At 40.5% G+C, this 17,941-nt stretch overlaps 1 protein-coding gene across 1 annotated transcript in view; it reads left to right on the top strand.

Annotated features, from left to right (window-relative positions):
- Positions 1-17,941, top strand: part of FAM188B (family with sequence similarity 188, member B) — a 77,315-nt gene that overhangs the window by 2,006 nt on the left and 57,368 nt on the right. Inside the window, exons 2-5 of the mRNA XM_009880115.1 lie at positions 251-370; positions 1,887-2,095; positions 6,274-6,532; positions 7,597-8,015. Coding sequence (XP_009878417.1) covers positions 251-370; positions 1,887-2,095; positions 6,274-6,532; positions 7,597-8,015 — 1,007 coding nt within the window. The remainder of the gene's footprint in view (positions 1-250; positions 371-1,886; positions 2,096-6,273; positions 6,533-7,596; positions 8,016-17,941) is intronic.

The raw sequence follows: 17,941 nt of genomic DNA, 5'->3' as shown, positions 1-17,941 counted from the left end.
TTTTTTTTTTTTTTTTTTTATGTTCAGTAATTTCCGCCTCACAGACAACACAGCCACCTTAATTATTTTCACATCTGTGGGCTGTAATAATGTAAGATTGTACCACTAAAGTACAAGTTCTAAGGGTTAGCTTGTTAAGTAATTACTGCCATCCAGAAGTTTCATACTACATTCAACAAAGTCAAGAATAAAAGCTTTGGTAAGTTGTACTGTCTCAGGTACTCTGAAATCTGACACTTTTCCTTCCCAGGGTTTGAAGAAAACCATCACTACCATGGACCGGGAGCTTCCACGCTCTGCCCTTAGCATCAATAACAGGAATGAACTTCGAAATGTCCTACATCTGCACTCCTTGTACAAACACAACAAGGTAAGGAAACAGATCACGCCCCCCCCAATTTGGTATCAGATCCCATGAAACTGGGCCAACCAGATCAAGACCGTAGTGTACATCCAAACTGCAGAGAGCTCAAGTTGGTGTCTGGTACCACATAGCTGTGGATGCACCGAGAGTTCTCTGAGGAATGGACAGTATAACATTTAGGTGAGATTACAGCTCATGGGACAAAGCTGAGAACCTGCCAGTTCATGAACCCTTCTTACTAACTCCAGCCTCCAATAAACCAGGAACAGTTATTCACTCTTAACATCTTTTCCATCATTATGGCTAGATTGTTCAATTTTGGAAGTAACCTTACATGCCCAGTTCTATTTGCAACTTTTATATAAGACCTGGCAGGTAAAATTACACTTCCAGCATTTATTATTCTTTGAAATGTAATAGAGACAGCAATAACAGGTGTCAAGGACATAAATGGGTAATTTCAATTTAGTCCCCAGACCCAGTACTGTCAGCTCACGACTTAAAGCACCACAATGCTTTTGGTAAGCAGCATGAGAGTATCTAGTAATGTCACTTGAAAAAAGAATCAGTGTAGTTACATCACTATAGCAGACACTGCAGCATTTTTTACTTAAGCCCTAAACTTCTATGGTGTTTTATGTTTGTGGGTTCGTTTTTTTTTTTTATTATTATTTTTTTTAATGAGATGCTCATGTACACTGGACACATTTTTTGGAGTACTGTAGAAAAAACATACAGAAAGTCATATAGGGCATTGCGCTATAATGAAGTTATCTCAAGCACATGACAGGACATTGATAGGATGAGGAGGAATGGCTTCAAACTAGAAAAAAGTAGATTTAGATATTAGGAAAAAAAATTTCAGTCCGAGGGTGGTAAGGCAGTGACCCAGGTTGCCCAGAGAAGCTGCAGCTGCCTCATCCTTGGAGGTGTTCAAGGCCAGGTTGGATGGGGCTTTGAGCAACCTGGTCTAGTGGGAGGTGTCCCTGCCCATGGGAGGGGGGTTGGAACTAGCTTTAAGGTCCCTTCCAACCTAAACCATTCTATGATTCCATGATTCTATGAATACAGTTCTAGAGTCCATACTTCCCACCAAGTTCTGATAAAATGAATCACAAATACTGAAGTCAGGTACTAAAAATATTTGCAGTTCCTTGTACATTCTTCTGAAGCTGACCAGGTAACATCGGAAAGGCTGTATTCTAGCACAGTTACCATACTTAGCAACGTTTATCCAAACCGAGAATAAGGGATGACGGAAACAGGTTGTTGCTTCTGGATCAATACTTGCTTCATTTAACACAGCAACACCTTTGAGCTCTTGACATTCCCTAGCTGACATCTTTGACCTTCCCATATTGTTCATAGTCACATCCAAGGGTAAACCCACAAGCAGCTATCTCTAGAAAGCAGTTAACGTGTTCAGTTACTGTACAGTGTTAAAAAAATAATCCTATTTTAGGCTGCAGCAAAACTTAACAAAGAGTTTCAATAGTCACCAAGAACTTTTCTTTTTGGATAGGCAAAGGAGAACCCACTGAAAACACTTCTTGAAATTATTACTAATTACTTCCTTGAGCACCGTGCGACTTCTAGAAGCATCAGTTCAAGTTCTGCTCTCTCAGCTCCTCAAAGTAAGAGTGCAGCATCTCATCCACCCGACTTTTCGGATGAAGACCACATGCGTGGGAGTGCCACTACGCTCGATGAAAGCAAAACTCAAGGCTACAGGTACAGTCTCATTTCTTTCTCTTTGCCCACACTAGTCACTATTTTTTTTTTTTTTTTAATTAAGGGAAATAATGTTAAAAGTTTTATCATTTACCTTCAGCTATATTGCCTTTTATTAGTTATCCTAGTAACACAAATCTTAACTTTCTAGATTATTAAAATCTCCTATGCAAATCACCCTTCAAAAATGCTCTTTTATGTTCCCTACCAATTACAAATATTGATAATCACATCTTTCAGTCAGTGAAGCACATGGAAATCTGACCTTTTATGCCTTGTAAACTGGAAACACTCAAATTGATCATATTCTGATGAGAGACTAACCACCTGCACTCAAACTACAGGTATATTCATGCCTTAGAGTCAAAACCAGGGCCTACTATTGTAAGTTCAGCATTGTTATGAACAGTATAGGTTCAGCAATTTCCATGCTGCAAAGTATCTGAAAACAGCATGTAACCAAGTCTTCCAATTGCATTTGTTAGTGCCTCAAGGTGGAGTAATAGCCCTAACTGTGCTTCAATAGAAAGCTTTTAAAATCAGCACAACAGAGTCATTCACCCTCCTAGCCTTGACTGTCGGGGAATTAATCTAATTTTAACTCCTCATCCTAAACACAGCATCCTCAAAGTAGCTAAGTCTGAGCATCAGTCCTTGCAAAACCCCAGCAAGTCCTTCCTTATAGGGGAAGAAAGCCAAGATTTTGAGAGTTGATGCTGCCAGCTGAGAAGCGACACTTGAAAAGGAGGCAGTGCAAAATAACAACTAGCATCAACAACATCTCTTTTTCTGATGTAGGAGTTTTTCGCATGCTGTCAGTGATCTTCTCTCCCCCTGTTAGGAGACAATTCCACCTCACGCTGCCTCAGAGGCCGTACCTGCCTCATTTTCTCCCCTTCCCCTAAGCACTAGTTGTTCCATTCCCCCTCCGATCCTCCCCAGTGCCTGCAGACCTTTAATATTACAGAAAAAAAGCCTTCTCCTAGAGAAGAGTCCACCACCAACCCCAACCCCAACCCCAACCCCAACCCCAACCCCAACCCCACCAGCGAGCGCGCGGCTGCTGGCCCAGAGTGGCCGCCATTGCCCCGGAAGTGGTGCCGTTACGGGGTCGCTCTGCCGCGCGCTGGAGGGCACTCTATGGTTTTAGGCCTCCACTGGCGGGAAAGAAATGCGCAGTGTGGTTGTTGAGTTGATCCCGCGCACACACACACACACACAAACACACCCCCTCACACACATACATGAACACACAAATGCAAAGAGGCAAAGTAAAAGCCCTACACGCAAAAAGTGACGTGGGTTGGTGAGGGGAGCGGGTGCGGTGCTGTGAGGAGGGACCCCTCGCCAACATGGTGCTGGCACTGGCCCTCGAGGGACCAAGTATTTTCTGGTACTGCCCCAGCCAGTGGGGCAGGGGGGAGCCAAAAATGGCAGATTAAAGGAAAATTAGAGAGCGAAGACCAGAAATGCCCAACTTTTTTGTGTATGTACAAGCTTGGAAACGTTACCCAGCCACACACTGAAAGCTGCCAGCTCTGGAAAGGGCAAAGCCCTGTACTGACTTGAACGTTTCCATCTAATTCCGTGATTTTTGTATGTATTTTCATGCCTTCATAAGCACCAGCCTCACCGGTTATGTCTTCCTGAGGTGGGAGAGGCCAAAGTTGGCTGGAGGTGCAAGGAAGGAAAAATACAGCGAGCGTGTGAGACAGGGGAAGGTGGTTTTCGGGGCCTGTTCTGACATAAATCAGTATTTGTAACGGAGTTTTTTTCTGAAACCAGCTGAGAACCTGATCCTGGGACACAGGGAGGCACTGCTGGGTGGGGGGCTCCGTCTTCCCCTGGGATGAGGTCCTGTCCCAGCCGCGCAGCTGGGCTGCATTTCTACCGCATGGCCGTAGGGAGAGGCTGCAAAGTGGCCATAGCGAGGGCTGTGTCACGGACGGAGTGACGCACTTCGCTTGTAGCAGCGATACATTTATTGATATAAAACAGGGATTTTTGCAAAGTTTGATAGTAAATGCGACGGTGTTTTGACAAGATCCGATGGCAAGGCACACTTGGTTACTTACTGCATGGAGGACAGGGTCAGAGCTGTCGGGGAGACCCTCCCATTGAGTGGAGCTTCAGAGAGGACCCCCTCTTGCTTCCTAAATTCCTTCTCAGAGAGGAGTCTGGGTGCGGCTGGATCCAATCCTAGTCCCAGACTTGGTCAATGGTTTATGTCTAGAGGATTATATATGCGCAATCAATCCTTTATATTACTTAGCTAAGATTTCAAAGTTTAGCATGCTGTTAGTCACTTTGCCCAGGATCTGTTGCGGCAAGGAGTCTCTGAACCTTGAGGAATAACCTTGAGGGCATCCCACCTCAAGGGGAGATCGTGGCGTGCTGCCCACTGCCATGCAGAAGAGCTCAAAGGGCTCTTGGGCTGTTCACTATTTATGGGGGTAAGATGACTGACCTATAGTCATATTTGCATATTAACCACAGTGCCAGTATTGCTCAAGTTCACCCTTGGCTATTGTGTTGTTATCTGTCTCCCCAAACCACATTTAGCCAGGTGCAGCCATCATGACTACATGCACCCATTGTGGCCACCGCAGTGGTTATCTCTTGGGCAGGGCTACGGGAGATAAAGGCCAGGTTGGTGCCTGGGAGAAAGCAGGCTGTCCTGGGCAGGCTGCCTGGTTGGTTCAGCCGCGTCCTGTTTCTGCCCACAAAATGAACTGGTGAGAGAAACCCTGTGACAGAAGCACGGCTCTGTGAGCCTCCTGGCCATTTCCATCCCCTCTGGCCAAGGGAAAGTCAAGCATTACCAGGTCAACCAGCCAGTGCCTGAAATTAGTTTTCTTTTCAACTGCTTGGGTAATTTTTAACAACGCTTTCAGGAGGGGAAAGTATAATTAGACTCTTCACTGGTTCCTTATTAAAAGACTCCTCTTTCCTTTTAGCTTTTGAAGTTTTTTTGAATGTCTGTAACTGTTAAAACAGTGTCTAGGCTGACACGCTGTGCCCTTTGGCAGTAAGGGGTTACATGGTCCCAGGTCAGGAGGAACAGTCCTCAGATTTCATAGTGTTCCCAGAGACTGATCGTGCTCCCTTCAGTTTACATATGCAGTGTGTCTTCACAACACAAGACATAGTACTTCAAAAAAACAATTTGCAACTAGTTAAATAAGGGAATGTTTTTGTGATACAAGATGCTTCAAATCATGGAATTGCTTTACAATGAAATAGGGTGGAGAAAAACATCCTGCAGTGAAAAACAGAATATAAATTTATCAACTGACAGAAAAGAGGTCTCAGTGGTGGGAACGACTTAATAGAAGAACTTTGATTTAACAGTGGTCTAATATTACGCAGACAGTGAAACAGATCCTGATGAAGACAATTGGACTCGATTTCTTAGAGACATAAATTACTTCTTTTTTAGTAAGAACATGATTTGTTTAAAGATACCTTTAAGAAAGAAATGCATATAGTGTTGTACAAATGAAATCACAGATCCAGGTGAATCTCACATGCTATTCAGAAAAGCTTATTTATAGCATCATATATGTGTAGGAAACCCGATGCAAACAATGAACTACACCTTGTGTTGCTAGCTGGAGGGACCAGGCTGAAACATATGGAAGAGGTCAAATGACAGCAATGTAGCAACCTGTTGTCAAGTAAAAGGCCAAATACAAAAGTACCTTTCTTTTTGAACTAAGATAAGCGTTCTGCTTTTGAACAAAGAGTGAAAGAGGTCCATAGAGTCAGTCAAAGTTATATGATAAAAGAGAGTGTTAGCAAAAGCGTTAACAAATTTTCAAATTGCCAACCAAGGAAATGGAGAAGGAATGGGAACTGCTGGTGGTAGCTTAGGACCTGTCTGGTATGATATATATAGTTTGCTTTCTGTTCGTGATATGGTACATATCAAAATAAGTAAGCGTAAAATTAAGGTGTTACACATATTATAACCAATTGTGACACATAATAATGATACTGAAATAATGTTCTGAAGACCTACGTATAGATGTTTAAGTGAAAAGTGATTGTATTTGAGTACTATTGCTAGATAACAAGTAACTTTGACAGCAGTGCTTTATTTAGCCAAGCAGATGTTTTCATTGATTTAATTGTGCATCACTTTGCTGTTTGAAGTTTTGCCTTTTTCTTCCTTGTAGATATGATGCTGAGAATCCACTAGATAAAATCCTTCCATCCAGAAAACATCAGCACAGAAGTGAAAAATGCCACACAGGGACAATACACAACAGCCACTTACCCTGTGATGGGGATAAGAAATTAAAAGATAGTCGAGAAGATTTAAAAGCAGGAACGATTTCTGAGGAGATGAAATCCACAGTGAAGGAGAAGCCAAGGCTCAGGTCTGGTCTCATTGTCAGAGGAATGATGGCTGGACCAGTAGCAAGTTCACCAGAGGTGATTTCCAATGTTTACAAAATATTTGGCTTGGCTATGGATTTTATATCTAACATTCTGTGATAAAGTAACTTACAAATAATATTAAAATGACTGCTGCATGCTTATCCATTGAATCGGCAGTCTGAAAATATGTGGTGAGTTAGGGCAGTGTTTCTGGTTAAGTCAGAAATTCAGTCTGTTTCAGATACAACCACTACATTCAGCTATGCCCTGCATGTCTGTGATCTTAGGTTACAGAAATTCGTTATACGTGTTTTCCATTTTTGATATCTCTTATCTCTTGACAGATGGGATTTTCCATTTTCCTAGGAAAATTGCTTTCTTTACCTTAGCAGTATCTACAGCTTTCAGAGTTTTCTTAGCCATGGGTATCTGATTTACTGAAGTTTATCTGAAACCCCATGTTTAATCAGTAGGAGTTTAGAATTGAAAATTATTTCCAGTTAGAAATATGTTTCTAAATTGGTCCAATCACACTATATTCCATCAGTAAGTGTTTTCAAAACACAATTCTAAAATTCTTGCCTCTTTTTTTTTCCTTCATGCTGCTTTTATATAGTCAGGAACTTTCCCTGTGTAAAATTACGTGTGTAATAATGAGAAATTGAAATATTGTAAACATGTCATTTAGACAGTACTGAAGAGAATATGGAAGTCCAATGAATTAGTTGGATTTTTCTAAATATCTGATTTGGAAATAAAGACTAGATACCTGTAGTGAGCAGTCTTTCCAGTAAAATGTCTTATATGTCTTGTTTTTCTCTGAGTTGAGTACCACCCCAAAATTAAGCTTTTAGGAGGCATTTTGTTGGTGATCTTGAGTAAAACAAAGCAGTTTTTTAAAGGTATACAGCATCTTTAATAGTGTCAAAATTTTAAATAAAAGTACATGTCTGTTCTTCTTTATTATAATTTTTAAAAAGATCTGACTTGCTATTTAACTTGATTCCCAATAATGAAGCCTTGTCTTAGGCCAGAAATTAATGATAGACCTTTGCTTTTCGTGTTTATTTAAAGATGCTCAAATCTTAATCCATGGTATTAATGACGCTTATTTCTAGGATCTGCAAAAAAGGAGGCTTCCAAAACTATCCACTAGCATAAGTAGCACAGCACAGCTCAAGGGTGAAGAACATGAAGAAAATGACCTGAATGTCCCAAGTACCGATTTTCAAGAAAGTAAAGGATCTTCAACACAAGTAGATACAAAGTTTGCATCAAAGACTATGTCAAGCTCACACACAAGTTCAGCCTCTGAAAAACTCAGAAACATCCCCAAAGATACAGATGACTCTTTTGCCAAACTGCTGACCGAAAAAGAGAGGAGCAAGGCAGAAGAAAGAAAATCAGTTCCAAGCTCTGGTACAGACAGCAATGAAAAAAGCCTTAAAGTGAGTGTCCCTCACAGACATTCAGGGGCTGGAAAAGAGAAGAGAGAAAGGTCACTCAAGAAAAATGAGAGTCAGTCGTCAGGCCACAGGTAAGAATATTTGTAAGAATATTATATTAAAAATCAATGAAATCTGATACAGGACTAGGAGTGACTGAGATACACCCTCTGATTTCATTGAGGGGAAGTAGCTGGAAGAGGTGAAGATACTGAAAGGCAGTGAAGTTTTAAGATTTAACTTCCTAACTTTTGACACGCCGAACCGCTCAAGATTCCATTCTTGGTCAGTGGAGAGACCCTAGAGGTGCTGTTTTCTCTTTGCTGCTTCAAAAGGGAGCTAGTTACTAGTTCAGACTTAGACCACCTAGACATCTAATCATTACAGGGGACTCCCACCTGCGGAGGTCATCTATTACCTCTAAATATTGCAGTGCTAAATCCAGAAAACCTCAGAGGATAAAATGAAGGTGTATCAGCCAAATGCATAGATATGTCCACCCAGTTCAGCGCAGTGCTGTGTCTAGATATCCAAGCCATACCCAATCAGGCTGTTTTAGGTACCGGCACAGTGCTGTACTGTGTAGAGACTCTGCAATGTGTCTTTGAGGTAGGATAGCCCATGTCGTTGCAGTATTTAGACTAAGCCCAATTAGCGTCCCCACGCACCATGATGCTGCAGGCACAGGGCTGCTGTGTCTCAAAGTATTTTACTCAAAGTTAGCTCAGATTTTTTCTCATTGTGTTACATCACTTCATATTGATATAAAAGGTTTAAAAGAGCCTCCTTCTGTGAACTCCAAATACGTATTTTTGCCTTTTCCCTGTCTTATACTGTTCTTTTTTAAGTTTTTTTTAAGTTTTGTTTTTTCTGTGCAGAATTTGAGAAGAGTGGAAGTCATGGGATTTTGTTTAATTGGAGGTTGCTAAAGCAGTAGAAGCCAGACTGCCACATCTAAAAGCTGGCTTTGTAGTGGGGCTGTGACTTGGGTTGGGTTTTGAAATGCTTCAGGTTGAGTCTTCCGTCAGAGTTTAACTGGTCTGGAATGCTTTTTATTTGAGCAGTGCAGGGCAACTGTGCCCTGTCCGTCCAGATATAAAATCTGCATAATAAAAACTGCTGCCTCATTATCTAGCATTCCTCATCAGTGGCTCTCAAACAACTTCAGGCAGGGGGTGGGTATCACTCTGGCTGTACTACAGATGGGAAAAGTGAAGCAGGTAGAGAGAAACATGGATGCTACAGGTCACACAGCATGTCAATAATGAAGTCATGCACAGGGCTCAGGCACCCTGAGTGTTGGTTTTGTGGTGCACTCCCAGTGCTAGAGGTGAGCGTGTGTTATAATTGGTAGAAATATTTTTTACCTTATATCGCCTGCTGCTCCATAAACTAAGGCACATGCCAATATCCCCTTCTGTGGGCCATAAAGCAGTATTTCTGTTGTGCTAAATTTAACCACAGCCAGGTTTGTTGCTTTTTTTTTAAGTGCTGAAAAACCTCATTAATATGCTAAAACTGCAACCACAGATTTTTTGAATTATTATTACAATTTTGTTTTCCTATTTAATTTCTTATAAACGAGACACAGTGTGTTGACGGCCTGTTGAGATCATGAGGAAGGAACGGTAATACTAGGTCCCTCCAAATTTGTTAGGGGCTGTGGGAGTTTACTGGGGAGTTACTGGAGCTGCAGATGGGCCAGGAGTGGCACTTGCTGCCTGTCTGGAACCAAAAAGCAACTAGCATTATGCAGTTATTTACCTGTGTTGGCTAACTTCATTTGTAAAAGATTACTGAACAGCAGGCCAAAGTACCGCAGTCATAAGTCTTAAAATCCACAAGAGGTCAGTTCTCCATTATGTGCCGTACTGGAAAGCTGAGCTGTGTCAGGTAACAGCTGAACCCACGCAGTACAAGTCCAACTGTTGCTGAACTGGGACTGATGCTTGCAGATCCGCCTTTGATACTCTGCTTCCAGAAGGATTTGTTGTCTTGCATGGCCGGGTGCGAATGAAGAGAGCCAGCTTGTAAGTCACTGGGAAGCAGAAGCAACGGTGCTGACTCCATACAGGGCTTGTTTCATATAGCATGACAGGGCATATAAGGTATCATTAACCCATTACTTCATCCTTTCCCGTTTCAGGATGGTTTATTACTTCACCCTGAGCATACATTGAGGTAGAGAATACAGCTTCAGTGGACTTTTGACAGCTCCCCAACAAAGCTGAGAAGAGTAGTGTATTCCTGGTATTTGATAATCAATGAATTAATTGAATTGAACATTATTTATGAGTATCAAAGGCATGTTGGACTGTATAAAATTCTTTGGGAAGACTGTGTCTGACCAAGAAATCTGTTGTACTAACTTCACTCAGCTGTAGCTGGACGTGCTGACACTTCCAACCTTATGCAGTGATTGTGGAATGGGCAGAAAGGGAGAAGCTGGGCAGAAAGGGGACAACCCCAGTGCACTCTTTTGTGCGGTGTACGCGGTGCTGTGCTCCATTGCTGTAGTAACTGGTTTGAAATAGTTTCCTTCTTTCAGAGGACTGGTTTGGTTTCAGTAAGAACAGAAGAGGGAGCTATTTCCTAAGCAGAGTCCATGTAATCTGTTTCTGAAGCAAAACGGGGACATTTCTGCCAGATGATATGAGTTAATGCCAGCAAACCATTTGAATTCATGCTGAGCTCTGGGCTCCTGAAAACCCTCACTGAAATCAGCAGCACTGTTGATACTCCTGAAGTTAAGTGGAAGTAACAGAGAGTGGAAGTAAGACTCCAAATAAACATCGACCATTACAATATAAGGCCTGGCTCTTGCAAGACTTTTATTTCTTTGGCCAAATCCTGCAGTGTATGAGAGCCTTTCAGGATTTGGCCAGAGTGCTTCAGCATTTTGAGGGATGAAAAATGACAATATAGGAGCAGATATTTGTCTGGATTCTCCTCCATTTTCTGTTACTGCTACCTGATGCCAGTCATAATCTCTGTATTTAGATGAGTAGTTGAAAAGCTGTATAGGATTGACCACAGCAAGTTCATTCACAGACATCTGCAAGTCTGGTTTTGTTTCCTACAGAAAACTAAAGACATACAAATCATATTTTTCCTTCTATTTGCTGTACTTTTTCATTCTCTTTCCTTATATGCAAAAAAAATGCTTCTGTTGCATACAGGCTGCAGGCATCCATTGTCTACATATGAGAAAAAAATGAAGGAAACCCACTGGCATTCTTCAAAAGTCAAGCTGAATGTTATCGAATACATGCTTACAAGCTGAGTGGGCAGAAATACCTAGCTATGAAAATATCCTCGGGAAATACAGGTCCACAGTATTTTGATTCACACATTTTAATGAAAGAAATGATCATGCTTTTTTTTTCATCAACTCTCTAATTCTTAGCTACTGCATGAAGCCTGTGTGTTTGTGGGTAGCTGTGTCAAGAGGCCAGATTTGTGACTTTATGTTTCATTCTTATAGTATCAACATGAAGTTAGACCTCTGAGTACAATATTTCACACAAAAGATTGCCTTAATTAAGACTTGGAGGTTCTCTCTTTGTTCAAATAGATACCATTTGGGATTTCTGCGATGACCCAAATTAAATGCTTACCTGCAAAGAGGGCTGTGTAATTCAAGAGTGCGCATTAAATTTTCCAAAATGACAGACCACCACACCCACCACAGATAGGGGAAAAAAAAACCCCACAAATTCATTTATTTGCATTGCCATTGCTGCAATTCCTTGTTTGTTTTTAGGAAAAGGAAATCAATTTAGTGAATCAATCAAATGGAGACTAGTGATACAGATGTAGTCTTTGCTTGTTTGTTGATGTGCTACTGCTGAGAGCATCAGCTTTCAAATTCAGGTAACTCTAGTGATGGTTTAAAAGGACAGTGCTTAACTGCAGTTATTACCTAATTGCTGGTAACTGTAATAAATAACCGACTTTTAATAGAAAACTGCTTATTATTTTTTCAGTATCTTCCGGAGTTAATGTCAGTCCCTTTGCAGACATATTGTCATTACATAACGATTGCACCGCATTCCTTTAATTATGGAAAGATAGAGGTGAAGAACAATTTGTTCACCTGCATCTTCATTTATCTGTATAGTACCTGGCAATATGATGTCTGAATTCTTCCCCAGAAAATGGAGAATAATGATCACAAAGAATTAGAACAAAAGGTTTATTTTCTTCCTTGTATTACAGGGGGAACAGAAAATTTTGTTCTCTTGGGTTCTCTATGTCATGATTGTATTCTATTCTATGTCACTAGGAGTTATTCCACAAAGAAAGTATAATATGCTGTGCCATTTACGTACCTACTCTGATGTAATTGTGAATGCAATCTATATACCTTTTTTTTAAGAATTTCTTTATTTTTGATTAATCCAGAAAAAAAGCAATATATAGGTGGCAGCAAATCTTCATGTATCTTCAGCTGTAAATAAGCTACAGCTAATTTAATTTCTTGATTCATCATCTTTGTTTACTGTACCATATATGTTGTGGTGTTGGTGATGGTAACTCTGCTGGTTCCTGGAAGCTGTAGGTACAGGAGGTTATTATAAGGACAGTATTTCAGTTTGAGTTTTAAACTTACTTTTCTCAGGAGTTGAATGTCTGACTTTTCATATTCCTTAGCTTTAGCTTTTAATAGTTTAGATAGAATGCAACCTGCTGTAGGTGACTGCAACCTGCTGTAGGTGACCCTGCTCTGGCAGGGGGGTTGGACTAGATGATCTCCAGAGGTCCCTTCCAACCCTTACCATTCTGTGATTCTGTGATTCTGTGAATGCTTCAGTGCCCATAGTAGATTTCTTCTTTCCTGCCTAAACTATGTAATAGTACAGTCATGAATATATGAAGTAAATAAAGAAAGGTAAAGGTTTACTTTGACAGAGAAATCATGGAGCAGAAGGAATTATCAGTGAATCAGTTTGTGACACTTTCTTGTGTGACATTATCATGCAAAGGTAGATCGTTGATGAGTTTTCTTGTTGTATAAACTAATATAAGGTATACAGCACTCCTATTATTTTACTGTAGAACCTTCAATTTTAAGGAAATGAAAAATGTTTTTTCAAGAACATATGGAGACAAATACATAATCTGGTATTTGTATATTGACACCACACTACACTCACATGTGTATACAGAATTATGTCAATAAGTCCTCTATGTTCCTTCATAGCAATTTTATTTAACTTAACAAATTAAAAATGACATGTATGTTGCAGTGCCACATCAGTGGAGAATTTGAAACCCCATCTATCCTTTCAAGTCGTTTTGATGCCGTTGTTTATGATTCATTCTCAAATGGGTATTTCTCACTGTTCTCATTTTTGTTGAGGCCTTGTTCCTCTCAGTAGTGCTAGTAGTGTACAAGGCACAAGCAAAACATGGATGACTCACTACTTTTTAGAAATTTTAATTTAAGATTTTCAAGGCAATCAAGAATTATATATTTAAAAATACGCAATTCAAGTGAATGATCCAGGATTCCAATGAAAAAGTTGGTGTATCTGTAGTTATGATTTTGTTAAAATATTGCGAATTCCACAGGAATTTGAGAGAGACAATGTTGAAGGAACATACTCAGGTCAAAGGTAGCTTTTAAAGACTTTCCTGAGTCTTTTAACCTGGGCAGAGACTTGAATGGCAGTGAGGAAAGATTCTCTGCCACCTTTAATATCTTGAGGTGGGGTCCCTTCCAACCTCGACTACTCTGTGATTCTCCTTAATGCTAAATCCCCTACAAGAAGGAAGTATTTATCATTAAACTGAGCACACAGAATAAAGAGTGAGGGTCTGTAGTGGAATGGAATTAATGATCTTTAGGAACTGTAAAAAAATAAATAGCTGTTGAGGTTGATGCCTGACCTTGGATTAAAGTCTTTAGATTGCTTTTCCAGAAAAAACATGTTCCAGAATGAGTTATTCGGGAAGCCTAAATGGTGTTAGAAGGTCAAGATTTCCGTATGTTTCACGGCTTAAGCAAACAAAATTGGGCAAAGGCAAGCAAAACCACTTCACAGCAGTTGAGAAACAGTTCTTTTGTCTCAGCTACAGAAACATACTACAGTTGTTGCTTACGTAGCCTCTGAAGTTGAAGTGCTCTCCTAATTTTCTGTGCCTCTTAATTCTATCAATGTAAGGTGTGGTAGTGATGTGGAAACCCTTCAGTTCTCAGCTGAATAGTTTCTAAATGAGTAAATTCTGTGCTGGCCAGCTGTGTTCTGACTGGGCAGTTCTGTAGTATAGTGGAACCACCTTATGCTGAGTTAGATGGGCAGGTAGACCTCAGTTTCACTTCTGACAGTTCAGAAGAACAACATATTGAGATGTTTGAACTTTTAGTTTTTATGTATAAAGCCAGCCACCCTCCCTCCACCAATTCCAAGAAAAATAGCACAGAAACTAGAATCAGAGCAATGAAAGAAGAAAAAAGTGTAAAACTGGAATCAGTGACACAAGGGAATAAAAGGACTTAGCAATCGAGACCTGAAATTAAGGACATCTTGCCATTTTCATAGAAACTCAAAGGGAATGGCTGTCAGGCAAAAAGAAATGGGAATATTATTACATCAGAACAAAAATTTCCTCCTGACGTTAGTGAGCAAAAGGATACAGCAGCGGATCCTATTGTCCAAAGGCAGAGATCTATAATACAGTTTCAGTAGCAAGGAAGATAATTGATTCTCCACTCATCCTTTCATTGCGAACAATTATCCTACTTATCCGGTTCTTCTAATTGCATCTGCCATACCCTCCTTTGCCTTGCCATCGGTCTTGGCTACAAACTGGATGTGAGCTAGTGGTTTCCTTTCAGAAGTCTGCCAGTATAGATGGATATTTCAGACTGTAGGGACTGGTTTATGAGTGTGTAGCTTGGCTTCAGATGCCTTTTCCAACCAAGACCTGATGTATCTCTGATGCATTTCATCTCCACCACCAGGAAAGCAAAAACCAGTGAGTGCAGAGCCAGAATTTCTCTTCCTGCAAGTCTTTCAACTGAGTTCCCCTTAGCTGTGCACTCTTTAGTGGTTCCCAAAATATCACTCATTATTTGGTAATAAGCCTTTTTCTAGCAGTGCTCTGCATTCTAACACAAATAGGGCAGGGTTGGTGAATTGCTGTAGATACCAAGTTCCTTAGTGGAACATTACTCATATTTCATAGAATCTTAGAAATTACAGATGGAAAAGACCTTATAAGGTCATTTGTTTCTATGGCGGTTTATTCATTACTATGTATATGTATTTGCTGTAATACTTTTTCCAGGGTTTTGTCTCGTCCAGCCTTAAATGACTCAAGCGACACCTCTCCCCTGAGAATATATTCCAGTCTCTAACAGTTCTTAGTTGTAGGATTTTTCCCCTTATATTCACTTTGAAGTTGCTTTTTTCTGCCCTGTTATCCATAGCTGAAGTTGATTTTTGACTGCTCTTTCTGTTCCTTGCTATATATTTGCCTCTGTTGAAATACTTTGAAATATTTTTAATCCTCATTTAGGCATTTTTTTTCTAAAGCTTGTATCATCTGCTTGTGTTTTTATCTTCCCTGCTCTGAAATTTTGCCGTTGTTTTTCTGTTAGGTTTTATTGTTTTATATTTCTTTCATGTATTTAAAAACTGCTCTAACTTTGTTGCACTGTGACTCTCACTAATGCAGGGTAAGAACCATCACTTGTGGCTCATGCCATGATTCTCAGCATTATAAAATCACAATAGTACATTTGTCATTGGAGTTTGTCACAGGCACATACCTTCTTTCTTTAATTTTAAAGCACATTGAATGCAAACTGTCTCCCTGGTGTTTCAGTGTGTTTTCCTCCAAAATGGCCTTTATAGTATAATTATGAAGTCAGTCTAATCTTCTGTGTTAAGGCAATATGTGTTCCTATTTATTGATAGAAAAGATACATCCCTTCAACTCCCTGCATTTCTATGTAAGACTGACAAGTAGTGAATGATTTGACTTTGCTTTCTGAACCTCCTATGGCTTTCTTCATCCTGAATGAAGACCAGTACAGGTGAATCCATTCTGTTACTCAAAACTCCAGCCTTTTCCCTTTTCCCTTCTTTTAGATATCTGAGACTTTCAAAATAATATTTCGAAAGTGTTATGGTCCTTAAAGGATTAATATTCATGCTTTCTGTTATTAAAGGGAATAAACCAGCTTATTTTCTATGCGAGGACCAAGCCTATACCTGTCAGTTATACATGACTGAATGCCTAAAACTGCCAAGATCCTCTCTCATATTTTTACCCTGCATCATTCCTGGGCACAAGCTGTGCTGATTTACATTAGAACATCGGCAGAGAATGTTGGCCATGATCGAATCATAGAATCGTCTAGGTTGGAAGGGACCTTTAAGATCATTGAGTCCAACCATCAACTTAACAGTGCCAAAACCACCACTAAACCATGTCCCTCAGCACCATGTCTACTTGTCTTTTAAATACCTCCAGGGATGGCGACTCCACCACTTCCCTGGACAGCCTGTCCCAATGTTTGATAACCCTTTCGGTGAAGAAATTTTTCCTAATATACATCCTAAACCTCCCCTGGTGCAACTTGAGGCCATTTCCTCTTGTCCTACCACTTGATACTTGGGAGAAGAGACCGACCCCCACCTGGCTACACCCTCCTTTCAGGTAGTTGCAGAGAGCGGTAAGGTCTCCCCTCAGCCTCCTTTTCTTCATGCTGAACAATCCCAGTTCTCTCAGCTGCTCCTCAGAAGACTTGTGCTCCAAACCCCTCACCAGCTTTGTTGCCTTTCTCTGGACTCACTCCAGAACCTCAGTGTCTTTTGTATGAGAGGCCCAAAACTGAACAGTGTTTGAGGTGGGGCTTTATCAGTGCCGAGTACAGGGAGACGATCACCTCCCTAGTCCTGCTCACCACACTATTGCTTATACAAGCCAGGATGAATTGCTGAGCAAGTCCAGAGGAGGATTTGACAGTCCATTCGTCAGTATAAGCAACAATGCGGAGCACAAGCAATCCAGGAGGTTTCTGGACTGCACTGATGAGGTGGGATCAACCCTCCCTTGAGCAAGGGGGTTGGACCAGATGACTTCTAGAGGTCATCTTCCTGACACAAGTGATCAAGGAACTTTTCCTCTGAGGGTGGAAATTCTGGAAGAGGTTGCTTAGGGAGTCTGTGGTGTCTCTGTCCTTGGAGATACTCAAAATATGACTGGACATGGCCTTGAGTAACTTGCTGTAGCTGAACCTGCTCCGAGCAGAGGGTTGGACTAGATGAGCTCCAGAGGTCCCTTCCAACCCCAACTATTCTGTGATTCTGAACTCGTGACAGAAATAAAACAGCCGAAGCAGCTGTCCTCGTTTGAATACGGGCTGTCACTGAAACAGGAAAATACAGTGCCTAATGAAGGGTAATATATGAATGTCAGATTTCATAAAGAATACTAATCAACATTCCAGTTTTAATTGTATTGTTTAAATGAAATTAAATTTCCAACTCAAAGGAAAAATAATTCCAGCAAAGTTATGTAATGTACATTATTTACTCAACAGTTATGATTGGCTCTGTTTTTTTCTACTATGCATTTTGATGTAAAAATAGGTTTTCTAGGAATAGTGAATGTTTTAAAGTCTGTAGTGTTTGCCCAGTGGGCAGTCATACTTCACTGTTACATACAAAATTGGCATGTCAGATGAGATTGCTTTGTCTAAAATAATATCTGTCATTTTGTAAGTAATAATGTTTTGATCCTGTGAGATGCTGAACAGTTCCTAAAAGTACTAATCACCTTGATAGCCTATTGTGTGAAATGAGGTCTGAGCTCAGACAGCCATATTGTTATAAAATAGAGCCTGTTTAAAATCAGTCAGAAAACCTCAACTGATTTCAGTATTTAATGACATGCAGCGTGTATGAGCAACGTCTGAGGAATTCATTAAATTTTTCCCACTGTGAGAGGAAGAGGATGTATTGGGCAATGGTGGCATTTCTAGGAAACAGGAGTTTAGTCAAAG

The sequence above is a fragment of the Charadrius vociferus genome, unplaced genomic scaffold (genome assembly GCF_000708025.1).
Source record: "Charadrius vociferus isolate BGI_N301 unplaced genomic scaffold, ASM70802v2 scaffold1012, whole genome shotgun sequence".
Lineage (NCBI taxonomy): Eukaryota > Metazoa > Chordata > Aves > Charadriiformes > Charadriidae > Charadrius > Charadrius vociferus.
This window is presented reverse-complemented; position numbering and strand designations above follow the sequence as displayed.